The sequence below is a fragment of the Drosophila hydei genome, unplaced genomic scaffold (assembly GCF_003285905.1).
Source record: "Drosophila hydei strain 15085-1641.00,03,60 unplaced genomic scaffold, DhydRS2 tig00008130-arrow-arrow-pilon, whole genome shotgun sequence".
Lineage (NCBI taxonomy): Eukaryota > Metazoa > Arthropoda > Insecta > Diptera > Drosophilidae > Drosophila > Drosophila hydei.
In genome coordinates this window covers 948904-976004 of record NW_022045839.1, presented here as the reverse complement: position 1 = coordinate 976004, position 27101 = coordinate 948904, and the positions used below count along the sequence as shown (strand labels likewise).

Below are 27101 nucleotides of genomic sequence, written 5' to 3'. Positions count from 1 at the left end.
TATTGCCCAGCATATGGATGTTGTTATTGTTTTGTTTTTTCTTCATATTTTTCTTTCATTTTTTTCGTATTTTTTTGGCAATTGCTCAAAACTTATTCGGTTGCATCGCCCCCAACATCGCCCCATCCTTGCCGTCCATTGTGAAATTTGGTTTTGCGGTTGGCACTAGAGAATTACAGCCAGCTCGATTGAAGCATTGCGATTGGTCAAATAAAGAGAGCTTTGCGCACATACTACAAATGTGCTTAGAGCTAATAAAGAATTCAAGTCGGAATTCCAAACAGTAGCAATTGCTTGTAATTACGAATCCCAGCCAGAAATAGCATTTCTTCTTCATTAAAAACCTTCCACATTTTGTTTAATTTAATTTAAATTCAGGATTTTTTGTTTTGAGTAACTTGTTGTTTCTTTATTTCTTATTGCAAAGTAACACTTTTACAAATTGTTTATCTAATTCAGTTAAGCATTAAGTTATTATTGTTACAGAAAAGTATCACGTGGTTGTTTCGTTTCGCTTTTGCATATAATTAAATTTTGTGATTACAGTTCATATAAATATATTTAACTGAATTCAAATCGTTTTGACATTGTTGTGTGTGTTTCGTTCTAAGTTAATTTATATTAAAAATATTAGGTAAATTAAGATTTCGCTTAATGATCACAATTGCTAATATTATAGTAGAGCCAAGTTTTTGATGGACCAGCACACGATTGCTAAAAATCTAAGGCGGTAAAAAAGAAAGTAAATATTTTAAGGTAGTTTGTTTCGGTTTTTGTTTAACATACCCAAATTCTGTATATTTGTATTTATAAGCAATAGTTTATAATTTGGGCGACTTTTAACACATACTTAATACAGCCTTGCAAAGGAGCTCCTGCCTGGGATCTAACTAAATACAGATTGAATTACTATTCTCCTGTTTTATTATAATATATTGAATGCAACTCAAATCAATTTGGACAAAGGGTTGACTTTCTGATCATTTAGCCCTAGGTGAATGTTCTGGGTATTCTTCATTTGATGCCGTCGCCTTTGGCTCAGCCGGTCAAATCAATTTCTTGGGGGTTCCGACAATGCCATTAGCGGCCGCTTTTGGTGAGGTAGCGACTTTTGACTGGCTCGGTGTGGGTATCGTTGGTGGCATATCAATATCATTGTGGGGCAATAGCTTTTCTATCTGAATTTCAGCTGCCTTACGCATCGCTATCTTGGGAATTGATTTATCGGTATCGCTGGCCTTCTTACAGTTGTTTTTATTTCCACCGGATCCGTTAGTTTTGGGCGGCGATTGTGGCGAGTCCTGGCCCCTTTTTTTGTTCGGTGGGCATTTGTGCAACAAATCATCTAATTCCTTCGCATTGTCTTTTAAGATTTTAGCCGGATCCTTCAAATCAGGCTGTAAAGAGAAAACTCAAGAAATTAGAGCATTATTCGCGTAGGTCTTAGGCTACCCATATTTACTTCCGACTTTTGGGGCACTGCCCTGTCCTGCTCCATTGCTCCTAGTTCTGTGGCTATGTCTCGTATCTCTTTTGCCGAATCATGTATACCATCGACCAATTTTGCCATATCCTTGTCCGTTTTCTCGACCTCTAATTTAAGTTTTTCCGCTTCCTTCATGCTCTTCGCAATTGCTTTCTCGATCTTCTGCTCTGCCTCCAGTATTTGTTCCTTGTCCAGCAGAGCAATGAGCTCTCCAATGGCATCATCGCTAAGTTTAATATTATCGCGACCAATGGACTCCAACACCTGCAAGCTCATTGGACGTTAGTCCCAGTTTATCCCAGTTTACTTAATTTAGAAACATTACTTACCTTGCGTATATCGTTGAAAGTAACGACACCATCTTTGTCTGCATCAAACTTATCTAGCACACTTTCGATGTGCTTGATACGGGCCTCATCGCTGGTCTCCTTCAGCTTCTTGATATTCATCATAAGATCGTCAATATGGACAATTTCCTCATTACGTCGCTTCACTGCTTGCTTAGTGAGCAGCTCTGTGAATTCCTCGAGCTGTTCCTTGTCGATTTTGGTTGCCGCACTGTCAATGCTTTGTACCACTTTGGTTATCTCTTGAACCGAAACGGCACCGTCCTTGTCAGCATCCAGTTTAACTAGCAAATCTTCAACAACTTTGAACCTCTCCTCATCGGAAGCCTCCTTCATGCGTCGGATTGTAGATACCAGCTCGTCTATGTGCACTGATTGGCTGGGATTGGCTGTGGATGTGGGTAAGCCATCCGGGGTATCTACTTGCTTAATCTGTTGCTGACGATGTTCTAAATCATGAAGGACGTTGTCCAGCTGCGAGATCATTTTGTTAACGCGATTGTAGAGCAGCTTGGCAGCTCGACTCTCGCGCACCGGTTCCTTGACCACTTGGCGCACTTCACGCAATTCCTCCACATCTTCTTGATAATCACGCAGCTCCTCTTTAAGCTCTTTAATCGTCTCCTTCTCCACGACAAGCTGCTTGTCAGATGAAAGCGTTTTCAATGCATCAGAAAGCAATTGCACATCTGTCGGCGAAATGGTTTTCTCATCCAATGCCTCCAGATTCTTATCCAAATGGGACTTTTTATTAATTTCCTCTGTGTAGATAAAAGGAGGTGCAGAGTCCTCCGTGATGGCGGTGCGCCGCGTCTCCTCGTGCTCTTCTTCACGTTCTTCACGAATCTTACGTTCCTCCTCCTTAATGATCTCAATCTTTGTCTTGTTATCTACCTTGCCCTCACGCTCGCCAATCGCATGACGTGTATGTGCTGCTACAGCATCCGGTAGCACACGCATTGTTTCCTTAAGCTTATCAGTTGTAATGCTGTCATCAGAGATGAGCATCGCACGTGATAATAACAAAAGCGTAGGCGGTACCTAAAAACAACTCATAAATTGTTAATTTATAGTTCATTATGTAATACTTGTGCCTTTACCTGTTCATTTAGCGATAAATCAATCCATTCCTTCAATTGGAATCGCAAGCGCTCCGCCGTTAAGCCATAGGCACGCATGCCACGTGCCTTGCACGCCTGCTGCAACTCGAACAGATCGAGCGAGTCGACACCTTCGCGCGATATAACACGATCGTCGGTAGCCAAAGAGCGAAGCTTAAGACGCAGTTGAAAGCGCAATAAGGTCGTTGTGCCAATCGTATTCAGCTCCAGTACGCGGCAGAGCGCAGCTAGCTGCTCTCGGCTGAGCGAATCCAGAGTGATCTCATCATCGAAACGTTTGGCAAACTTGATTATCTCATCGGTGCTCACATGCTCTGAGGGATCACGAATCTTTCGAAAGAATGCCTCAAACTGTTTGGCTTCCTCGCTGCTATGTTCCTTGTGCTGGACAGGCATTTGGCCGAGAGTTTTCTGCAAGAATTTAGCAACCTCTAAACGTACAGTCAGCGACTGTCTTAGACGCTCCTGGCGGTCCTTGGCCGTTTGAAATGTGGATGGCAGCATTCCCGGAAAGAATTTAATAAACAGCGGCAAAAGCAGTTCCATAAATGGTACCACAATGAACACTGAGAACGGTATCAATCGGAATAGATCCGAGGTTGTGCGCTGCAGCTGTTTATTTTCGCGGCGCGTCAGTGTCTTGCCGTTGAGAACCTTCCAAACCAGCTTTGAGCTAATGGCGGTATCAATAAATAATAACCGAAATCCATGATAATAATGTACCAGTTCATCCCAAATACGTTGACGAAGCGGCTTTTTCGGTTTGGCCACAGCTTTGGATGTAGCCTCTGTTTGTTCAGCAGCCGTCTTAGTGCCAGAGGCTGTTGCTTTTGCTGTTGTGCTTGGGTCTACAGCGGTACTGTCGAGAATCGTGGAGGCCACCGAGGTAGCCGACCCAGTACCTTTAGTAGCCTGTCCATTGGCCACCTCCTTCATGATCTCCTCGACCTTCTCCTTTTGCTGATTCTTCAGTTTCTTCACAGTGGCATCAATCTTTGAGCTCGAATCAAACAGTGGGCTATCGATATGAATATGCCGCAAGCCAATACTGCATAGCTGATTTGATTGATAATAATTACGCGGGCTGGTGCTCAGTGAGTAGCCAGCAAACGTTCTCCTTTGCCGGAAGTTCCATGACTGTGAAGAAACTGACTCCTCCGCTTTGTGCTGGACTTTTCTCGTTGTATAATACGCATTGTGGCTCGTTCTGAGATCTGTAAGTGTTAAGCAAAGTTTGCCAGTTTTAGTAGAGTGATCTATCGCTTATGATCATATTATATATATAATACAGATTTAGTGAGGTGACCGATATCGAGTGCACACCAAGCTAATGCGAAGAACAGAGACAAAAAACAATTTTTAAAAAAATAAACCTTTTATGATCGAACCGAAAACTTGTCAAGCGATAATCTAAACGTTAGCTCCACTTGATTATAAGCCAATATAAGTTGACAAGTCGAGCAGTACCAAAGAGACACAGAGAGAGAGAGAGAGAAAGAGAAAACAAAAACAACTAAATTAACACCTGTTGCGGTCGAGAACACGTAAAAAAAGATTTATATAAGGTACAAACTAAACTTAACGAGAAGACCTACAAGATATCTTAGAAAAACAATGTAATGCATTTTCATTTTTGTATTTGTGATTTATCTGACAATTTATATATTTGGCAAGTTCGCAGAACAATGAAGCAGATGCGAATTCAAGGCAAAAAACATGCTGCGTGTGTGTGTAAATAAAGAGAAGAAAGGCAAAATGCGAAAGCGAAATGCATTCAACCTTCGGGCAATGGCCGAGCAAATTGTGTGGGTGCATCTGACCCGACTGTGTGTGTGTGCGTGTGAGAGAAAACTGTACTCTATTTCGACAAAAAATACAGGGTCTCTTACTTGTGCGTCAGCATCAGTCGCAGGCGTCATTTTGTCTGTCTGTACACCTGTGCGCTTGGCACTTGTCCCTTTTTCTTGTTACACACACATGCTTGTGTTCGTATGCATACACTTTTATTGTGAACTTTGTGTATAAATTGAGCGATGAGCAAATATAGACTAATTCTGTTGCAAACAATGAAGAATTATCGTATATTTAGTATAAATAAATAATGAATATTTCGCTCATTTAAAACCAAGAGAAATTGTTTCCAATTGTTCTTTAAGCCTTATCGCTTGGCAGTTATATTAGCCAGTCAGTTTAAATATTTACTTTTTTGGTCAATCTCGTTCGTTAAGTAGTTGATAAGCGGTTCGAGTGACGCGTCTCAGTAAAAAAATAATAAAAAATGCAAAATTATATAAGAGACGATAACGATACGCAAGAATAATAGCAGATTGGCATATGCACCGGCAACAATAGTAAACTATATTATACATGTACTTCATATACATATATATTGCACACTTAAGTCATAAGCAAACTTGTTGACAGTCAATTAAATGACCGCAACTAAAAATAAATCGTTTAAAATAAAATACATTTGGTGTTTGAAATTATCCAGACAATTTCCCTTCAGCTTATACAAAAATACCAAAACAAGAGCAACAGGGAAATTTTATTGTGCACGCAAACATTGAATCAGCTGTGTACGAATATGCAGTCATAACAAAAGCAACGACTAAAGACACGCGTACCAAAAACACACATACTCATGCACCGTTACCTGAGCTCACGGAAACACACTCAAGCACACACACATTAGCACAGGCAAACACACACTCGAACCGCGAATATATGGGGTAAAATCGATGGAAAGTTTTATACGATTTTCATATCGTTGCGTGTTAAGAAAAAAACTTACAGCGCTTATAGATGTTATGGACCGCATAATTCGACTTCAGTTGCGATCCTTTGGGCAGCAGTAGCACATTCATTTTGTTAGCTTAGTGTTTTAATTGCTGGGTGGGGGCGCTATTTGGTCCTTCGGCTGCCAGTCCAATTCCAAAATTCTTTAATGTGTGTAATTTTGAATTTCCGAATCACTGTCTACTCTGTATGTATCTTTGTGTTTGTTATTGTTGTTTAGTTGCGCATGAGAAATACTTTGGTTTCTCAATTTACGCCTAAAAGTATAAGGAAAAGAGTACAATAAGATTTGTAAATAATCATGCCGAAAATTAAATGCACGCTTTATTAATGTCAAACATAAAATAAATAAATGTAACTGTCAACGCTCACTCGCTCTTTTTTCAATTTGAACAGCGCAATTCAAATTTCTCTCATACACACGCGATATACGCACAGGCACACACACACACACACTGTCATCCAAACGCATATACACGCAATTTTGCGATATCAGGCGATGTTTCATTGTGTTTGTTGCTGTTTTCTGCCATTCGCACGATTCAAAATATTACACAACTACAGCAACAAGGTTTAAGTTATTGTTCTGTGCCAATTTCACGTTGCCGACACCCTGTTTGATCATCATGTTCGGCAATTACCATTAAACTCAAATTCACTTTTTTGTCGAGAATTTCCAATTGCCCTATATGTTACTTTTTTTTTTTTGTAATGTCGTCACTCGGATTCTTATAAATATGTTTATAATTCGCAAGCGGTTCGGCTGGTCTTACTTCCACGCTTTTTTATTTTACTTTGCATTGGTTACACAAGTGTGACCACATTTCCAAAGCGCAGCAATGCCACATCGCAGTACGTTTTTAGCTGCGCTACTGATATTGTTACGATAACTATATTGTTAATTTATCGAGAAAAAATCGTAAGGTAAGGCGGTCTTTTTAAATTGTAAAATCAGAAATTAGGACAACAGGTGCAACATTATAAAATACTTTGATTGTAGATGAATATTTCTTGAATATGTATTGCATGTTTGACCATTTTTACGTTCTGCTGCTGATTGATTTTAGCTCATTTTTAATTCAGATGAGCTTTTAAAAAACATCTACAAATCGTTAAATGTGTTTGTTTACCTATTGGAAACTGAAAACAAAAACTAGCCGTTTACGACGCATACATTAATTGCTATGATACAAATCTGTAATTACATTTAATTAGACTGACCGTTTCAGTTCGGTTTTCTAATATAAGGAGTAATTGGTGGCGATTTTAACCAGTTGGACTCGGCGTTAACGTTCGCAAAGGACATTATAATGTGGGAAAAAGTTATAATTTATTTAGGGCTTTTAGCCTGCTTAATTAGGGCACAAATGCAACTACCCAACAGAGTGTTAAACAAATTAAAAGTCGAGCTGGCCTTTGAGACCATTCTTTTTTTGAATGAAAATTCCACGGATTGTTCGATTGATATGAATGGAAATTCTGCTACGCCGTTTATCCAACTTAATGCCAATCAAAGATATCAACTTCAAACCCAATTTAAAGCACAGTTTCTAGCGCTAGTTTGCCTCGAAACTCAAAACGATTTCCTATTAGATGCTCTCTACCACAATCTGCAAACAATTAGAAATACTGCAACTATATTTATGATTGGCAATGGAATCGATGTGACAGCTTTGTTCAAGAAGTGCTTCGAGAACAAGATGCTGAATGTACTGGCCATAGGGAATTGGAGTCTGGAACAAATATACAGTTATCGTGCGTTTCCGGAATTCAAACTTATCCTGCGAAACGTTGATCAGATCGAACGCTACTTCGAGCCACAACTGAAGGATATGGGTGGCTATCCTATCACCACGATATCGGACAATATATACCCACGAAGTGTTATATACAAGGATAGAGATGGATCCTACCAACTAACGGGCTATCTGGCGCCCTTTGTTGAGAACTTTGCCAGAACCTTAAATGCAACTCTTCAATTTTACTGGGAGCATAGACCTGAGGAGAATGAAATAGTTAGCTTAAGTTTACTAATGCAATCGTTGCAAACTGGAAAAGTGGATATACCCTCGTTCATGGTAAACCTCGGCTTCACTCCCAGTTATCAAAATTATAGCCATGTCCTGGAGCTATCGAGGTGGCAGGTAATGCTGCCTGTTGAGTCGCAGATGAGTCGCGCCGAGCTCGTCCTGTGTGGAGGATCTAAGTTCCTCAATTTGGGTATCTTCATTGTAATGGCCATCTACGCCTTGGTAATTCACAACATACGTCGCTTCGAGCAGGGCCTGGCACCCAGCATCATGTGCTTCTGGGTCATCTATGATCCCGTGCTAAGAGCCATACTTTGTCAAACGTTTTTGATGCCGCGACTTTCCAGTTTGCTTCTCAGGTGGATATTCGCAGTGCTGCTGATTGGCAGTTTTATATTATACAACCATTACTTAACGAATCTGGAGACGCTATTGGTGCATCCGCCTTTCGATCCACCGATACGCAGTTATCAGGATATGCGCAGAGCAGGACTCAAGCTGATGCTAACAGGAGGCGACCAGTCGGCCATTATCTTTGCTCTAGGCCAGCGTGATTTTGACGCCAATGAGGATATTTATGAGGTGGTAAACAGTTCGTTTCTTCAGACCATGCGCAGTCTGCCAAACACTTCTTATGCCTATCCAATAACCCAAACGCTCTGGCCCCATATCAAGATGAAGTTCGCCAGGCAGCAACAGGCCAGCTTTCGCCTTTCCGACGAAATGACACTCATAATGTCTGTGGCCTTTGGTATGCCCTTACCCTCCGACTCCATCTACAGGCCGTCCCTCAATCGCTATATTCTAAATGTTCATGCCAGCGGCCTGCAAGCCTACTGGCGCACTCGCTCCTTTTATGAGCTCGTTTCGATTGGCAAAACTAAGCAGCTGCCCTACAAGGACATCTCGAACAACTTGCATCTGCGCTGGGACGATCTCTACTATCATTGGCTGATCTACGTTTTCAATGTCAATGTTTGTCTGCTAGCCTTTGTTGCTGAGCTCGTTGCTTATGCCACAGAGCGCTGGAGGCAGGCTTAAGACACAGAGGTATAGATCGAAACAAAGTTTCAATATGAATGTCTATGCAAACTAAGAGATCACTGAGCTCTGCTTCTATAGACGTAAGTTTCCTCTTTGTCTTTCTATAAACGAGAGCTCTGCCGTACTGCAAGGCACATATCTCAAATATGCTCGACGAATAAATCATATTTGAGCTTTATTTTATGACTATATAGCCTCTAATCCTACGACACCCGCTGCTCTTGCAGTTCCACTTGTCTTTGTTGTCTACTGATATGATTATTGTTTTGCATTTCGACATGTACGCCTCAGTAGCTGCATATTTTTAGACTTAGCTAAGGCCGATGGCAACATCGCATTGATAAGCAACAAAGCATCATGATTGACCCTCAGGTGATGTCGTATGAAAGAAAGAGAAGCAAGTCACATCTCGGCTTTGAGATGCAATCGGCAGGTGTTACTAGGCGATGTAAGCGCTGTCCATCAATTGGAATCGCTTACACAACTGTTCGATGACAGCCGAGCCTCCTAAGCGATCACCTTAGAGCTGTCAGTCAGGCACAGGTGCAATGGGCCTTATCTCAATGCCAAGTGCAGCTTACGTTAAGGTTGAACGGATCTCTGATAATGTCAAGGCAATATCAGCACTCGGACGTTGGCCCCCATGTCTCCATGACTATGTGCCGCTGCTCAGGTATAAATGGAGGCTGCACTGCCAGTGCATCGGCATGATTACGATGAAGTCGATCACGGCGCTTATTGTGTTGACGCTAACGCTCCTGGCGCTTGGCAGCCAAGGCAAGCATGTCGAGTCCAAGGTGGCTGACAAGGATTTCCTGGTGAAGCAGAAGTTCGTCTTCGAGATGCTGCAGCATATCTATCAGGATGATGTCTTCGTGACGAAGTACGATACCAGCTTCTATGAATACAAGCCCTGGGAACATGTCAGCGACTATCATAAGGCTGAGAAGCTGCAGCATTTCTTTGAGCTCTGGCAGCATCATCCGTTCGGCGACGATCACATGTGGACCATCATGTACGACCTGCATGAGGAATATGCCGTTGGTCTGGTGCGTCTCTTCTTCTACGCCAAAAACTGGGAGACCTTCCAGCATGTCGTCTTCTGGGCCCGCCAGCATGTGAACAAGCAGCTCTTCGTCTATGCCTTCACCATTGCCAGCCTGTTCCGCGACGATATGCAGGGCATTGTGTTCCCGGCTCAATATGAGATTCATCCCTGGAGCTTCTTTGACGGGGAGACCCTCGAGATGGCTGAGCACTACAAGATGCACGGCTTCCATCACGTCAAGCAGCTGAACAATGTCTACAATGTGGTGCTCAAGTCGAACTACACGAACTTCTATGGCGACATGAACTATGAACACAGTCTGGCCTACTACTTGGAGGACATTGGCTTCAACAGCTTCTACTACTACTTCAACCTGGACTATCCCTACTGGACCAAGGGCGATGAGGTGCATGTCTTGAACAAGGATCGTCGCGGTGAGCTGTATCTCTATGTGCACTGGCAGCTATTGGCGCGCTACTACATGGAGCGTCTGTCCAACGATATGGGTGAGGTGCCCGAGTTCAACATGTACGAACCTGTGCACGCTGGCTTCTACAGCGGCATACGCGACTACAACGGCGTACCCTATCCCAGTCGCCCCAACTACTACAACTTCTACACGCCCGACAACCTGGAGTATGTGAAGAACGTGGAGCTGTACTCGCAGCGCATCATGGACTGGATTCACAAGAACAACAGATGCGATGTCGATGCCGTCAATATACTCGGCAATATGCTGCAGGGCAATGCTGACAGCATTGACAAACAGTTCTATGGCAGCCTGGACAAGTGGTTCCGCTACATTGTGAACGAGGGACAGCCGCACGGTAAGTACCACGAAACGTACCCCGGCAGCTTCATGCACTACGACACCTCCTTGCGCGATCCGCTGTTCTACGAGGTGTACAAGAACCTGCTCAGCCACTACTGGCATATGATGGACACCTTCCCCGAGTACACCAAGGTTGACTATGGCTTCGAGGGTGTTAAAATTGACGATGTCCACATGCCCGAGAGTTTGACCACCTACTTCGAGTACTTCGATGCCGATATTAGCAATGCCGTGAATGTTGAGCACTCCGCGGTGCCCGCTGGCGATGTCCACCATATGTTTGGCCGCAACTCCTTCTACAATGGCAGCAGCTTTGTGATCAAAGCCCGCCAGCATCGTCTCAACCATAAGCCCTTCGAGTTCACCATGGACGTCAGCTCGGACAAGGCACAGGCTGCCGTTGTCAAGGTGTTCATTGGACCCAAATACGACGAGTTCGGCCATGTCATCCCATTGGATCACAACTATCAGAACTTCTTCGAGCTGGAGCACTTCAAGGTACAGCTGGAAGCTGGCGTCAACCACATCAAGCGCGCCAGCGGCGACTTCAGTTTCTGGGTGAACGATCGCACCACCTACTTCGAGCTCTACCAGAAACTGATGGATGCCACCAACAGTGACTACAAATTCAAGCTGGATCAATCGGAATCGCACTGCGGCGTACCCAATCGCATGATGTTGCCCAAGGGCAAGAAGGGCGGTCAGGTCTATCAGTTCTTCTACATGGTCTATCCATACCATGAGCCCGTTATCGCCCAATACGCTGGCTACGATCCCGTTGTCAGCTGCGGTATTGGCCATGGTTCACGCTATGTGGATGCCCTACCCTTCGGCTTCCCCTTCAATCGCCCAGTCAAGCACGACTACTACTTCATGGTGGACAACTTCAAGTTCTTCGATGTGAAGATCTTCCATCGCGACGAGCACACCAATGTGGCCTAAGGCACAACGAACTCAGACTCTGATGTAACACTTAAATATACTTGAAACCTGCACTTGCCTCACTCACATGTACTCCCATAGATCATGTTCAATCCGACTTAATATTCTTGTCTTACTTACTGCTAATCAATAAACAATAAACGAATTTAAGCGAACACAACTCGAAGAACCCTCGAACCTCTCTTCACCCCTCTTCAAGACGTGCCCAGCAGTTGTTGCACTCTCTTGGCAAGAACTTCCAGGGCCAATACAATTGTAGCCAGCAGCAGAAGTGCTCCATACGCGACCCAGATCCATTGCAGATCGTCCAAGCGAAGCGCATCCTTCAGGCGTTGTGGCTCGCGCTGAATGGGATCACTGAAGGATAACAAGCCCGCCGCAGCCATGTCATAGAAATGCAGATCGACCCAATGCTGAAATATGCCGAAATCACGCACATCCATAATCAATCGGGTCAGGGGCTCCAGGAACCAGGTGTTAGTAGGCAGCTGAAAGACCATGTACGTGAGTGTCCTAACGCAGGCGTTCATCGAGTAAAGGAACACCTCGCGTGGAAAATACTTTTGCTGCTCGCTCAGCAGCGTCCATTTGAGCCGAGAGGCGAAGTAGACGTAGCTCATGTTCATTTTGTCTCTGTGGCTATTGAAGTCGCTGCTGTTCCAGGCCAGCACGCGCAGCTGCGTTGCACCTAAGTCGTAGTCACTATCCAAGTCCCCGGCGTCGATGACCAGCGGCAGGTGCGCTCGTTGGACATCGGCAAAGCTGCGTGGCTGAAAGTATTTGGGCGGATGGGTTAGAACAGTGCCAAGCGCTGCCTCATGTATCGAGCTCAAGTTGAGTCCCAGCACAGCCAACAGCAAATAAATCCATCTGGCATTTATGCTAGTATGCGGGAAGCGGCCAAAGGATTGGCCGAGCAGACCACGCAACGCCACATCGTTCAGCAGGAAATCCACCAAGCTAGCAGCTTGTCCAGTCAGCCACCAGTGCAGGCTGAGCAGAAGGCCAAAACTATATACTATAGCCAATCCGATGAGTATATGTTGCGCATTGGCCAAGACGAGGTAGATATCCTTAATGGGCAGCTGCTGAGCCAGTGGAATCATCATGCAGATGTGGCTCAGCTCAAAGGGGAAGCTGCTGAGTGGCAGCTGCTCTGGCCGTATGAGCTGCACCACAGTCGCTGCCATGTCGACTTGGAACTTGTCGATTAGCGACTGCAGCTCAGTAAAATGCATAACCGCGCCCGGCTTGATCTCTATGGGAAACTGGATGGTTGCATTTAGCTTCCAGGCCAAGGTGCGCACAAAGCGACCCACCGAGCCGGCCAGCACTTGCTTCCCAGTCCGCCAGTCCGTATAGACGATGGTGCGTGGATGCTTCTGATCGGGCAGCACGATCAGCGGCTGGCCATGCATATTCCTCAAGTGGCTCACAAAGAAGGGACGCTGCTCCAGCGAACGTTGCTCCAGCTCAAAGCGAGGATATGGACGATAGCGATAATAGACTCGACCTGCATTCTCAGCCAGCAAAGCCACAACATTCAATATTTTCTGTCTATAGCATTCCCTCAGCAAGGAGTAAAGCACCTGCTTAGACGAGCTGTTGACCGAAGGAGCTGCTATATAAAAGATGCTTTTGGGTCCACGTATATTCGCTAGTAACTTGGGTAGCAGCCCATAATCCTCGCTTGGCAAGCAGATTAACTGCATCAGCTTCGAGAAATGTTTGCTTGGAGGCGTGGCACTGTGCAACGATTGCAGCACTACAGGCAGCTGAGGCGTCGCAATGAGCTCCTGCAGCCAGTCCTCTGGGCAATAGTCGTAGCGTATCAGCAGCAATGAAGATTTCGACTCCAGCAGCAGCTGCCCTATGAAGTCTTTAGCTGTGCTGCCCGACATTATGCACATCAGCAATACTATATACGAGTTTATTCTACACATGTTTGGGATATGTCAACTAGCCAGCGGCTTGCAGCATATTTAAAGACTTCTTAGCCTTTGAAACTTGTTGCTGACTCATTGACAAAGGGGAGTTCGCTTCCGAAATAGTCACACCCCACAATCGAAAGCGGCTATAATGGAAAAGAATTGTTAATATTCGGTTTCTCATTGTATGGAGGCTTACAGTAACTTACAACCTTATAATGGCTGATGACTAGAAGAAATATCATTGCGGATATAATAATTAAATAGAGCAAGCCAACAATTGGTTTAGTTCGTAAGTATAAACATACTCTACACTAATCTAATCTACTTAATTTAATATCCCTTTACACTGCGAGTTTTCTTTATTAAAATTGATTCGTTTAATATTCATATCTCAAAATATGTACTCTTTATTAGTTGTTTTAGTTACAAATCCATTTACCACTAGGTATGAATGTTTGTTTTTGTGTTAGTGACCCACAAATCGGGCGATTGCGGTTCGTTTTTATTTTAAGTATATGCATAATCGCGTTTTATTACAATTATTTGTCCGTTTCGCAAATAAACATTAATTTTGGGTATTAAAATAAATATGTGTATATATTGATTTTGCTTATGCCTTAAATCTAGTTCGCGATATATGTGTATGAATGTGTATATATATTTTCTCTAGGTACTTAAGTCATTTGAATATAAACCAATATAAATGAATCAGTAAATTTGTGCATTGGCTAAGTAAATAGAGAGCGTATTGCACTTGAATAGAGATTGAACAGGAGATTTCAAGTTATACACAGATTCGAAATTCAATACGAAGTACATCATGGAGATCGCTTATGTAACTAAAATACAATCAACTTACAGATAAGTGTTAATCAATTTGCACTAACGGAATGTCCAATATAAATATATATAGAGTTCTTGAGAGTTCAACTACTAACACAGGTTCGACCACATAGTTAGCGATTGATTACAATTATATATAACAAAATAAATACGATACACAATACAAATGAAAGAATTTAAATAACATTGCTCAGATTTGAGCCGGAGTTATAGTTATTCTTGTGCGGCGTTGTGGTTGGCGTAACACTAGCTGATACGCCCTCCAGCAGCTGCAGCAGCCTCTGTCGTGTGCGCTTATCGCTGACACAAATGCATTGTATCAGATTTGACAATTGCCTAGCTGAATATTCATCGCCCTGTCGCTGCTGTTCGATCCATTGCTCGAACTGTTCGGGCGAAAAATAATACGACTTTATAAAGACATCCACGTAAGCGCGATGTTCCGGATATTTCTGGTTCGAGATTAGTTCAAGAAACGACATAAAATTGGCAAAATCCAATTGCATGAGGGCACGGCCGCCAGCTGAACATTTCTTAACATTCGAGAAGCTATTGACGAAAGAAATAAAATTGTATCAGCGTTGCAAATGCATAAACAATATAATAAATAAATTACCCCTCTACTAGCAAATGTGTCGACACATGTGCCATCGCGTTCCAAACATGTTTGCTGGGTATGGTTACTTCCTTGGAGATTTCCTCCAGGCACATGGCGAAGCTCTGTATATTCTATAATAGAGAATGTTAGATTTCCTTAAAAAAAGATTCTTTTTCCCATTCACTTTCACTTACGCGGTTTAAGACGTCACTGTAGCTGCTGTGCTGATGCGTCACATGATTCACATCCCACTTGACCTTGGCCATTTGTGCTAGTATGGCCGACAGATCGATGACGCGCGATGAGACGCATGTGTAAACTGGTTTGGCCAGATCAGCAATGAATTCTCCATATTCGAAATAGTTGATTAGAGTTGGTCGTTCGGCAGCAGGCAATAAATGATTCAAATAGTGCTGCAGCACATTAAATTGTTGAAACATGCTGCGCCCAGCCTCAATAGCCACAATGCGTTGTGGCAGACCGTACAGCGTGTCCGGATTGGCCAGTTCATTGTTGATCTGCAAATGCATTTAATTTTTATAGTCAACTAATGTGAGCAATTTCACTTCATTTCCCACCAAAGATGAAAAGTTTAAGGGCCAAACTTTGATCTGCGTAAGCACGTTGGTTTCTACGGCACGCAGACGCTGCTCAAGACGCGGCGTATAGAGATTATCCGTGGGCACCAGCTGCGATCGATTAAATTGATTAAATGGTGATCTACGATGTCATAGCATTACATACCGCATCCTTGCCAAAGATTTCATGCACCGCATAGGCATAAAAGTCAAGCAGCTCCAGCATACACGACACTATCTTCGGGGAGATGCAGTGCAGCAGCTTGCACATCTGCAGATAGCGTCCAATGCAGCGCAACACATTCAGAGCTGTGTTATTCACAAGTAGTTGACTGACGAAGGTCATGAATTTAGTTTTTAATTAAATTAGTCGAGCAAAGGCGTTCGCTTGGTACTTACTTGTTGGCATCTTCGGCAAACTCTTTGCTCTGCAGACTCTTTTGTTCGTCGTCACTTTCCTCGCTAAAGTAGCAAGACGCTTCGTCCACTATGCCTGACAGTATGTCCTCCTCCAGCATGGCAGCATCGAGACCACCATCGAAGGGCGAACTCTTCTCCGAGAAGCGCAAAAAGTAGCCATAGGAACCGTAAATTGAGCTGCCGCCACCATCCTGTGAGTGTACAGAAACCAGCTCGTCGCAGTTGTTGTTGCTAATGGGCGAGTTATTGTTTGAGGCTAGCAGCGCAGTCGTTGGTGATTTATGACGACGAAGCGTATGTCGCACCGATCGGAATTCCTGTATAATACATAATATTAATAATTGTTTAATTATTGGCATTCAGTTTCAAGCTACCGGCAGTTGCAGTATGTGCGAAAATGAGTCCAACGGCGTCCAGGACTCATTGTCCAAGAACAAGCAGATCTCCTCAACGCAACATATGTGATAACGTCTGAAGAACTCCTCGCTCTGCTGCTGCATAGTTGCAATTAGCTTCTCTGACTGCTCGCTGCAAAACTCCACGCCCACCTTCTTCAGACGCTGCACTATGGACAGCACCTGTATAAATTGATCATACTTGAGCGTCGTCAGCTTAGCGCTCTGCAGAAAGAGGCAAACTTTGTTAAGTATATCGTTCCAGATACGCGACTGGCCCTTCTTTAATTTTTGTTGTATATAAAGATCGGGTGATTCGCCATCGCTCTCCTCTTGCTGTGTGTATAGCTTGTAATTGTTGTGCCACATGACCACCTGATAGTAGGAGGCCAGTATCGTCCAAAACGTCTTGCACAAGCTGATCAAGCAAGGAATAAGCTTGTCCGCACTAAGTTGTTCACACAGCTGCTCGTACAGTAGCTTGGGTTGCTCCTCCGCATTGGGCTCGCTGTAACCGCGCACCACTGCATTGACCATCGTGTGCACCGCCGAGATGTAGTTGATGTGCAACTGATCCATGGCAATCAGCGACTTGTTGGCCAGCTTGTATGCCTCCTGCAGCTTGGCATATTTGCGTATATCAAAATTCAGCACCATTTCGTTCAGCACGGTGTCCAGCTGATACTCCATTAAGAGCATTGTCTCCTGCAGCTTCTTGTGCAGCGACTGCACGCAATTGTATTGCATGAAGCCTGCCGCAGAGCTTTGGCACTGCAGCAACAGCTCAATGGCTGCGGAATAGTTGTGGTCTGCCAACAGTTTTTGCAGCTCCTCATCCGTGGTGCGCTGCAAGGGTACGTATTAATAAATGAATCAACCAACCATTTCATCTCCACTTACCAACTTCTTTATGGCCATCAGCGTGTCTAGAACTTCCTTAAGCACCTCGCGCTTGCGATAACTGGCCAAGATCTCTAAGCTGGTCGTCGTTAGATTTGTGCGTGCATAGTTTAAATAGGAACGCGCCTTTTGACATGTCCACAGCGATTCTTCCAGTTTCTTTTGCGTCTCATTGATGGCCTGAAACTCGCTGCTGCACGCATTGCGTTGTTCCAATATGTTCTGCAGCACCTGCTTGGTCAGCACCTTTTGCTGAGTTCGCAGCTGTGCAATGGTGGTCTCAATAAGCTGGTTATCAATGCCATTGCCAAGTACTTTCTATAAAATGTGACTCACAATTAGATGTTAATGAATTTGTGGCTATGTCAATGCCTACCTTAAGTTCGTAAAGCTCTGGATTGCTATCGGCGCTGTAGTAGCACTCTTCGATGCTCTCCAGAATTTCCTGATCCGATTTTTGTACTCCATCTGCAGCATCTGTTTCCGTATTTTCTGCTGCTGCTGTTGCTGTAGCTGCTGTTTTAGTTGTGGTGGCCAAGTTATCCGTTGTGACGGTCTGTATGAAATAATCGGAAAAGCCCATTGCTGGAATTTTCATTTGTCGATTCGTCTGCGAAAGAGAAAGCTTTGTTATGGCCGTTAGATGGGATGCTTGTTGCGCCTACCTGTTTGTGCAGCAGGTCCATGAACCTGGTCTTAAATTCGTCCATTTTGGCCTTGGAGTTCTGCATTTTGCAGCCATGAAAACCAGAAAAAATTACGCGAAACAAACTTCGCCTCTCTCCCACTCCCAAACAATGGATGCATCGATAGCACCATTATCGATACTACCTAGTATCGATACCTTTACACTTATTGTTGGCTGTAAGGCTAGTACGCTGATTAGCAGCAAAATGTTAATTAAGCCCTTTTTAACAGAATTATGAATTTATTTTCGTATTTGAATACTTTTAATATTGTTGTCAATTTTAATATGAAATTGAAACACTAAAACTAACTCTTAATTCTTAGACAACACAATAACGCATTAGACACTGCCGCGCCTTCCACTTGTTTCCGCTGACACGGTATATAAGATGCAGATTGAACGCCGCCTCATGCTGCAGTCCCAGAACCGATTCGTGCGCCTTTATCAGCGGATGCTGCGCGGCTAACGACCGCTCATAATAATCAATGGCAAGATGCAGTATATTTGCCTGATGATAGATGCGTCCAATATTGTAGTAGATCTCCTGCTGGGCAGCACATGTATCTGGAACATCGTTGCCCTTATCGCTGCTGCCGCCACGCAATTCCGCATAGCGCAAAGCAAAGGCCACCGCCTGCGCGACAGCTGCCGATTTACGCAGCACCTTCTTCTGCAGCGCCAGCTGATTGAAGACCACGGCTATGGAGAGAGCGACCAACGGATGCGGCTGTTCCCGCAATATCGGCACATAAACATTAAGCGCATACTTGTACGAGCTACAATTGAGATGATAGTGACCCAAGAAGAGGCGCATGGGCTGGGTGACTTTGGGATGACGCTGCAGCAGCCGTCGTGCATAGCGAAAGTAGCGCACCTCGTCGCCCTGCTGCACCATCAGCGATAGCATGTTCCACAAATTGAGCATGTCCGGCCGCTTGGCAATCAGCTCGCGCAGGTACGAAAAGCTAATGGCGCAATCACGATTGAAATAACAGCCCAGTATCATTATGCGTTCGATCTCGTAGTGATAGTAAGTGAACCGTCTGGTGGTCACCATGGCGAAGCAAATGCGCTCAACGGCGCTGTGCAAACGATGCGCATGCGCAGTGCGCACCAGTTCCAGAAACAGCTCGTACTCGTTCTTAATGGTTAGATCGGAGCCCTCTGCATTGGCCGTTGCAGAAGCTTTCTGTGATTCCTGTCGATAAGGATTTTTTCAATGAAATTGAATTGAAGTAAAATACTTGCAAATACCCACCTGCTGCTCGGCTTCTGCGCCTCCTGATACATCAGCCATGTTACGCATTTGTATGATGACCTTGAGGCCTTCGGTGTTGTAGGCGCCGCCGCCATTCGAAGCAGCCATCATCTCCTCGCGATTCTTGAGCTTTATAGAATGCCGACTGAGCAGCACATAGCCCACGTCGAGGAATTCATCGATTCGATTGATCTGCTGCAGCATGATACAGCGTTCGTAAAGTAGACGCGCATGCAGTGGCTGTCCCTCCTGCTCGCCGGATTGCTCCAGAGCCTTGACTGCCTCCTCGGGTCTGCCTTGCTGCTTGAGCAGCGCCGACAGCGTAAACTTTGCCTCGTAGCAGTACGGGGCCAGTTGCACGACGCGCCCATAGCTCTGGATGGCCTCCTGTGTGCGATTCAGTTGACGCAAGCACTCGGCCTGGCGCAGCCAAACGAACGCGGGACAATCGAAAGAATCGGAATCTGTAATGGGACGCATTAGGGCAATGGCCTCCGCATATTTGTGCTCCTGCATCAGCGCCTCGGTAATGTCCATATATAGCTCCACACGATCTACAGTGGGCGTTATATACTCCTGTATATTCTGCACAATGTAGCCGAGCAGGTGGTGTGCGTGCATGTGGATCAAGCTGACACAAAGCTTGGCACGCAACTCGGGCACATAGTCATCGGGTATTTGGCAAAAGTAGATGAGCTCCAGACTCTCCTGCTCCGTTTCCAGCTCCAGATTGGTGCGCTCTCGTAGACATCGTAGCACCTTCGTATACTGCTTATTGAGTATGAGCAGTTCGAGATAGATGTTGAGATCTTCGTTTGTGAAGCGCGCACCGCACACTCCGTACGTGCCCTCCATGGCCTCCAGTGCAATGCTGTGCTTCTCCAGCTCATGGAAGTAGCGTGCCACATTCTTGCCCGTGCTGAGGCACAAGCTCCACTCGCTCGCGGGCATCAGTGGCAGCATTTTCAGATAGGTAAACATAGCTGCATTTGTCTCGCCCATGCGCTCTAACAGCTGCGCCTTGCGCAGTCGCAACAGATACTCCTTGGGCAGCACCTTGATGGCCTTGGTATAGCACGCACGGGCACGTGCCAAATGGCCTTGTTGCACCAGCAAATCAGAAATACGTATCCACATATCGCGGTCCTGCGGATTTAGATGCGCCGCTATTGTAGAGAAATGCAAGAACTTAACCTCATCGCGATTTTCATAAATCTCAGCTAGCGTGTAGAAGGGTTCACTGGCCAGAGGATTTTGACGTATGATTTCCATGCAAATTCGTTCGGCCACATCAAAACGTCCGTAGGCAAACGAGAGATTCGCCTCGCCCATGAGGCCCATCAATGCGGCGCTTAATTGACTGCGGCGTCCCAAGCTTCCACCAGCTCCGGCGCGACCTCCAAACGAGCTCTTAGACTGCGTCTTCGGCGGTGCTAATTGCTTAGCAGTTGCAGCGGCACTCGTGCTGGGTTCTTCTGGCTCCTCATACTTCTTTTTGGCTGCCAAGTGTTCCGCCTCGTCGTCATCCTCTTCATCGCCAGGCTCAAGCTTGGTGCAGAAATCAGGAAATTCAAGACACTGCACGCCCTGCACATAACGTCTAATTAAGGCGCCTTCTTCATCGGCCGCTTTTGCGGCTTCATTTGACACCGGTGTTGAATCCTCCTCATCGTCCAAGTCGATTATTTCTACAATGCGCAATGGTTCTGTCACCTCAAACTGTGCTAGCTCGTTTTCCGGCACATCATTACTATCAATTTCCTCTATTAAAACTTCATTTGCTTTTATTTTGCTGCCTTTAGCCGCTTGTTGATTGACGCTCATTGTCTTACGCTCTTCCAGTAAACAGAAAACATATGTTGTAATGCGAATGTTTTCTTCAAGTATCGATAAATTAAATTTAAAAAGTATCGATATTGACAACACAGTAGAAAATATTAGTAACAGCTGTAACAAAATTATTTCAAATAATTCACAAAACAATTAGTTGTACTTATAACAAATATTTAATAATAAAATATTTAACACTTTATACATATACTTGAATGACAGATAAATTTACATTTAATTGTAAAACTGTTGAACAATTGTTCCGTGGTTGTAAATGTGTAATTTATAGGAATAAACATGCATACATTTCTGTATGCTAATTACCAAGGGCTCGAACGGATGACAGATGAAGGCGCACAGCTCGCGTGGAGTGAATTGACCGGGTAGCCTTTGCGCCTTGATGTTCAACCGAAACTTTATTAAATTGGTAGCACGATCCCGAAATACAATCGGCTCTGTAGAACAGGCTTTGGGACGTTCCAACGGGGAGATGGATAAATTATCATAGTTGAACACATTGTGATTAAGATATGGCGACGTTGAAAAGCTCTGTGTGCTGATAGGCACAGTGGGATTGTAACGCAATGCTGCCTGACGCATGAAAGGCAACGATTGACTGCTGTTTTTCCAATTCTGCTGCATAAAGAATTGCGAGGAGGCTGACGAGGGTGCATCGCCTGTTTGGAGAGAGCGCACATTACACAATTTATCGTTGAATTGCACAACTATTTGCAACAGGTCGATGGAATCGTCATGGTAGACGCCCAAGACATCCTCGCTGTTCATGCTATAAAAGACATAGAGTCGTCGCGGTGCCTGTGGCTCGCTCGTCAGCAGGATATGCGGGACATTGCTGTCCTTTGGTCGTTCTTCATAACGCAATAATAACAGATCGTTGTCCACTAGCTGCATCTTTTCAATTATCATATTTTCGATCTGAAATTATTAAAGTGAAAACAGTTTAGAATTGAATTAGGCGCAAGCCTTACTGACTCTCACGAATTCAAAGTTTTTGTAGAACTCCTGATATTTTTGACTCGCTTGAGGGCAATCTGCTTCGATCTGGCGATAGAGAAAGCTTAGCACTCGCTGCTTAATGTGCGTTATTGGCAACAAGGTGTTCACATCCAGCATAACCATAAACATTGACGAAACATCCTGAAAGCAGCAATGGAGGGGCCTCGGACCTATTTCGTGCTCCTGTTTAATAAGTCGGCCGTCAACCAGTTCATATATATAAATACACTGCCGCAAACGCGATAAGATTGCTATAGTATGTCCATGCACTGATATGCCATGATTGTGGGATAAGCAAATTGACTCCTGATGCAAAAGCACTTCGTCCGTAACAACGCCCTGTTGCAGGTCCACCACATAGAATATATAGGAGAAGGGATCCACCGTGTCAAAGACATCGGGATAGCGTTCGTATTCAGAGACAGCCAGATTGTAGCCTTGAAGCACGCACATCCCGGCAAGAAGCACATAACGACTGTTGTCGAGGAAAACACTAAACTCTCGGTGCAGGTAGAAACGTGCCGATTCACCTTGACACAGGCGCATCGCAAATTTCGTTTTAAAAAGCTTCTCAAATACTGTACTTCTTAACTGTTGACTATGTATCCCACTGAGAGTTTCGCTACTGCCCACGCCAGCATCACTGAACAACTGACTTACGCCGGCTGAGCCGATGCCCTTATATGAGAATACTATAAATATATTATGTCTTTGTTATGCGCAAATATTTAAATATGTGTTTTAATTACCTATAAACGAACGCTGATCAAGAGAGAACCCCAACAATTGACTACCGTCCGGCGTAAATTTGCGTAGATAAACAGGAGGGATAGATATTCCAACGGTAAGACAAGGAGTAATTGCTTTGTAAAATTGGCGCTCGTATGATAGTTGAGGCATTTGACTTAGTTTTATACGTGTAAAGCCCGATTCTCTGTTTTGCAGCATATGTACAAGATTTTGCGTTTGCATACGCTGGTCAATAAGAAGTTTTTCCAAAATCATAATAAAAATAATATTGCAAACAAAAACGTAAATAATAATAATATTGATATCGATATCGATATCGATATATTTGCATAGTCGCAAAGCAACACAATTGGTAGTGCTGGCTAACATACCAATGAATTTGCAGCTAGCTTCACGTAAATCGAGGCGCGCAACCAACTTTAGTTTGCATTTTGAACGCAAGAGTAAGTTTATTAATTGACAAGATTTTTTACAAATTACGTGTTAGCTTATCATTAAACTATTTATATTAAGCTATTTTCGTAAAGTTTGTTTTCGTCTTGTCAGAGGTTGAAAGACTGTAGATCACATTAGCTTTCAAGTATAGTGTTGCAAAGCAATTCACATATCTGCTATCTAATGCGATCGAATTTAAGCTTTGTATTCAGATCTACGTCCAGATGGCGGCTGTAACGGTACTTGCAGCGTCTTCAGTTGAAATCGACATTTTGTGTATTTCGTGTGAAATTTGCTTCGTTTCTTCCTTTGTATTATCTGTGTTTTTCTATACGTAATTGTCAATTGCAAAATGAATGTGAGCAACCTAAAACGAGAACTGAGCTCGGTAATTAGTGTCCTTAACCAAGTGAAATTTACTACGTCATCTATGTTTTTTCTCTGGATTATGTTGCAGATGAAAATACAATTATCACAAATGACCAACATGGTAAAATGTGAGCAGACCAAGAAAAATATACGCGTGCGAAAGAAGTGCAGCGACGATGAGGAAAATATCTTGAGCTCAGACGATGAGGAACAAAAGCAAGCTCAACGGTGGGTAGTTATGTTCATATGTAGTTAGATAATTGCAAATATAAATATACCGTTTTGTATTGTAGATTGATTGGCATTATGCGCGAATTGCCGCACTATGAGCCAAGTCAAAACATGTTGCACTCCATGAACGTTGACTTCGACGACGAAAGCCTAGCAGTAGAGAGTACAAATTTTCGCACTTACCTAGAGACGCAACAATTAGACTCTGAGAATGTTTGTTCCGTGTTGAGCACACTAATTAGCATAGAGGATGTCTCAAACATGCAACTTTATGCCCAGCTCATGCAACCCAATGTGTTTTTGAGGAAAGTCAACAAACTATGCTATAGTTTTGTGCTCCGCGGTAACACGCAAATCAATGCAGAAGATGTGGTAGTCCCAAATGTGGACGAAGCCGTACTTATACCCAAGGCTAGCTTGGAAGAATCTCCTCTGTCCACACAACCCATTCTGGCACTTTTACCGCACAAGCACGAAGCTTTGCCATTGAAGAATCCGATGCGTCGTTATGTTGCCACCGTTGAACAGGTGACACGCACATCAATTCAACTGAAATTCAAACGAGGAGGTGTTCGAGGCGACTTAACTATCACAGAACGTTACTTTGTAATTCTGCGTTCTCGTCGCACATCGTTTCGCTTCATGTATCGTGCGATGCAGCTGCTGCAAGAGAGTCCTTGTTTACGCCGCTATTTGTTTCCCAACAAAACGCTGCAAACGGTGGTTTCCAAGGAGAAGTCATCATCTAATGTGATTCTCTTTAACCCTTCCATTGTCTCTAACATGGAGCAGCTGCAGGCAGTAGATCAGATCGTTGATGGCCCCAGTACAGAAGCGCCCTATATTATATTTGGACCGCCAGGTTTGCTTTTGAGTAACAGCTTTAATCTAAATATCTATATCTGTATATGCTTTTGCCAGGCACCGGTAAGACAACAATCATTGTCGAGGCCATTCTACAGTTGCGACTTCGATATCCGCGAAGTCGTATTCTTGTTACCGCCGGTTCGAACTCGGCCTGTGACACAATTGCTGTGAGAATATGCCAATATTTCGCTAGCAATGTACGTTTGCAGGTGCACTTGAAAAACCGGGCTATAGAGTCGCGTTTGGTCACCGAAGACGTTGAGCTGAATCATCAGCTTATTCGTCTGTTCTCGCGCTCTGTGTACGCCAAGGGTTTGAATTCGGTGGATCCGCTACTCCTAATGCATTCTAATTGTGCCAACTATAAATACAAACACTTGCGTGTGGACAAACTACGCAAATATGGCATAATTGTAGCCACTCTATGCACTGTAGGCCGTCTGGTAACAGAAAATGTCGGTAAATTTAATTTTTTTACACACGTCTTCATTGATGAAGCTGGAGCTTCTACCGAGCCCGAGGCTCTTATTGGTATTGTGGGCATTAAACAGCAGGACGCATGCCATGTGATTCTGTCCGGCGATCACAAACAGCTGGGCGCAGTTATTAAGAGTAATCGTGCTGCACATCTGGGTCTGCGCCACTCACTAATAGAGCGCCTGCTCCGATGCGAACTGTACGCTGTGGACGCAAATGGCAATTATGATCACACATTACAGACGCGATTGCGTCTAAACTATAGATCCCATCCGGCAATCGTTGGACTGTATAATAAGCTATATTACAACGATGAACTCATAGCACAGGCGCCACCGTCACAGGTCAACCTAGCAGCCAAGTGGCGAATGCTACCCAATGCGGACTTTCCGATTATATTCCAAGCTACGCATGGCGTGACAAGGCGCGAAGATCACACCACCAGTTCGCTTAATATGTTGGAGGCGCAAGTGGTCTGCTGGTATGTCAAGCAGTTGCTTAGTTTCGGCCTAGGCGGAGGTAATTGTGTGCAGCAGCAGGACATTGGCATCGTGGCACCGTATGCAGCACAGTGCAGGCTCCTCAACGAGTTGCTGCGCAACCAAGGCTACTACGATGTGGAGGTGGGCAGCGTCGAGAATTATCAAGGCCGTGAAAAGCCCATTATCATCGCGACGCTAGTGCGTTCCTTTGCTAACATAGGCTTCATGCGTAATCCACGTCGAGTAAATGTGCTCCTCTCACGTGCGAAGTCCTTGATGATACTTGTTGGCAATCCAGTAACGCTGCGTTATCATAGTGACATCAATTACGTCATCAACCAATGTAAGTTGCATGGCAACTATTTGTTCAAAAAGAAGGATGGCCTGCAACGTCCATGTTTCTTGAAGGATATGAATTTAGAGGACATCGAAGAAGGTGATCAAGATGAATCGGACGAGGAAGTGAAAATGTGGTATGCAAAAATGCCACAAGACATTCCCATAGCTTTTTCCAAAAGCCTACAGGAGGCAAATACAACGAGTAAGTAAAAAAGCTAGCACCAAAAATATAACATATTAAATCACTGTTCCACAGATAACAGAAGCAGCAGCAGCAGCTGCAGCTGCAGCAATTCGTTTGCTACTGAATCGCTTACCGAAAGTAGCAGCTCTTGTGAATCTTCTGGCTCCATTAACATTAACACCGTATTGGCTGAAAATGGAAAGATTACAGTCCATACCAACTTCTTAAGGGCCTGCGCCTCAGCATGTAAATTTACCAAACAAAAGCTGCTGCAGCTGCAGTAAGTTAAGACCTACAAATTGACTTCTATGCTGAGAGTCTTTGAATATACTCATTTTCATTAGAGAATATTTCAGATATATCTGTAAGAAGTCCTGAGCTTAACTTTTAATTTCGAAAACATTATTTTCTAAAAAACATAGCCTAAACTCAAACTGGCAAGCCTTCATTTTGTTTAACTGGAACATTTCAATATTTGTTGTCAAGTGGCTTTTGTTTTATATTATTCTCTTGTATTTTTTTCAGTATATATTTACTTAAGTCAAGATTAAAGTTGCTGGATCAGCTTAATTGAAAAAGTTCAGTATTAGAAGTAAATTTTTAATTTTTTTATAATGCGTGCATAAGTTTATATTAGTTTAATCTATAAATATTCATGTGCTGTCAGTTAAACGGACCCTTGAAACACGATTTCTGATCTTACATTTCAAATGTCTGTCGAAACTTCTCGCACTGCTGTGAAGAAAAGAAAATGTTTTTAAATCAATTATATAACTTTAATCTTATCGAGATGAGTTCCATGAATATTTTGATTTAGCGAACGCTCAAGGATAATTTTAAACCAATTGAAATACATGTGT

The 27101-nt window shown here is 43.9% G+C and overlaps 8 protein-coding genes across 14 annotated transcripts; 3 read left to right on the top strand and 5 right to left on the bottom strand.

The window, feature by feature from the left end:
• Positions 1–988: 988 nt before the first annotated feature.
• On the bottom strand, positions 989–6589 carry LOC111594316 (mitochondrial proton/calcium exchanger protein). 3 transcript variants are annotated; one of them, XM_023307560.2, is made up of 6 exons: positions 6527–6589; positions 5749–6010; positions 2934–4168; positions 1816–2874; positions 1463–1750; positions 989–1397 (listed from the first exon to the last, which is right to left on the bottom strand). In XM_023307560.2, exons 2-6 carry the CDS (start codon positions 5819–5821, stop codon positions 1047–1049), a joined length of 3006 nt encoding a protein of 1001 aa, XP_023163328.1. In that variant the 5' UTR covers positions 5822–6010; positions 6527–6589; the 3' UTR covers positions 989–1046. The 3 variants fall into 3 exon arrangements, with proteins under 3 accessions (XP_023163328.1, XP_023163327.1, XP_023163326.1); XM_023307559.2 differs by lacking the exon at positions 6527–6589 and adding an exon at positions 6395–6498; XM_023307558.2 differs by lacking the exon at positions 6527–6589 and having other exon boundaries at positions 5749–6089.
• Positions 6590–7396: 807 nt separating this feature from the next.
• LOC111594330 lies at positions 7397–8824 on the top strand. Its single transcript, XM_023307575.2, has one exon. The coding sequence runs from the start codon at positions 7397–7399 to the stop codon at positions 8822–8824; it is 1428 nt and encodes a 475-aa protein (XP_023163343.2).
• A 719-nt stretch (positions 8825–9543) lies between these two features.
• Positions 9544–11810, top strand: LOC111594304 (larval serum protein 2). Its single transcript, XM_023307542.2, has one exon. The coding sequence runs from the start codon at positions 9544–9546 to the stop codon at positions 11647–11649; it is 2106 nt and encodes a 701-aa protein (XP_023163310.2). The 3' UTR covers positions 11650–11810.
• Positions 11811–11843: 33 nt separating this feature from the next.
• On the bottom strand, positions 11844–13550 carry LOC111599756. Its single transcript, XM_023315510.2, has one exon. The coding sequence runs from the start codon at positions 13548–13550 to the stop codon at positions 11844–11846; it is 1707 nt and encodes a 568-aa protein (XP_023171278.2).
• Positions 13551–14492: 942 nt separating this feature from the next.
• On the bottom strand, positions 14493–18123 carry LOC111599754 (syndetin). The gene is made up of 10 exons (XM_023315508.2): positions 17980–18123; positions 17691–17924; positions 17315–17632; positions 16394–17260; positions 15999–16336; positions 15766–15931; positions 15600–15710; positions 15216–15539; positions 15040–15152; positions 14493–14972 (listed from the first exon to the last, which is right to left on the bottom strand). Exons 1-10 carry the CDS (start codon positions 18043–18045, stop codon positions 14600–14602), a joined length of 2910 nt encoding a protein of 969 aa, XP_023171276.2. The 5' UTR covers positions 18046–18123; the 3' UTR covers positions 14493–14599.
• Positions 18124–18251: 128 nt separating this feature from the next.
• On the bottom strand, positions 18252–21093 carry LOC111599755 (general transcription factor 3C polypeptide 3). Its single transcript, XM_023315509.2, has 2 exons — positions 19261–21093; positions 18252–19200 (listed from the first exon to the last, which is right to left on the bottom strand). Exons 1-2 carry the CDS (start codon positions 21082–21084, stop codon positions 18322–18324), a joined length of 2703 nt encoding a protein of 900 aa, XP_023171277.1. The 5' UTR covers positions 21085–21093; the 3' UTR covers positions 18252–18321.
• A 188-nt stretch (positions 21094–21281) lies between these two features.
• LOC111600067 (DET1 homolog) lies at positions 21282–23137 on the bottom strand. 2 transcript variants are annotated; one of them, XM_023315997.2, is made up of 3 exons: positions 22857–23137; positions 22084–22799; positions 21282–22026 (listed from the first exon to the last, which is right to left on the bottom strand). In XM_023315997.2, exons 1-3 carry the CDS (start codon positions 23110–23112, stop codon positions 21325–21327), a joined length of 1674 nt encoding a protein of 557 aa, XP_023171765.1. In that variant the 5' UTR covers positions 23113–23137; the 3' UTR covers positions 21282–21324. The 2 variants fall into 2 exon arrangements, with proteins under 2 accessions (XP_023171765.1, XP_023171766.1); XM_023315998.2 differs by having other exon boundaries at positions 22090–22799.
• An 85-nt stretch (positions 23138–23222) lies between these two features.
• Positions 23223–26707, top strand: LOC111600134 (putative helicase MOV-10). Of its 4 annotated transcripts, none has more exons than XM_023316108.2 (5): positions 23223–23300; positions 23750–23889; positions 23955–24754; positions 24814–26259; positions 26314–26706. In XM_023316108.2, exons 2-5 carry the CDS (start codon positions 23750–23752, stop codon positions 26523–26525), a joined length of 2598 nt encoding a protein of 865 aa, XP_023171876.2. In that variant the 5' UTR covers positions 23223–23300; the 3' UTR covers positions 26526–26706. The 4 variants fall into 4 exon arrangements, with proteins under 4 accessions (XP_023171876.2, XP_023171875.2, XP_023171874.2 ...); XM_023316107.2 differs by lacking the exon at positions 23223–23300 and adding an exon at positions 23498–23650 and having other exon boundaries at positions 26314–26707; XM_023316106.2 differs by lacking the exon at positions 23223–23300 and adding an exon at positions 23498–23680.
• Positions 26708–27101: the final 394 nt, after the last annotated feature.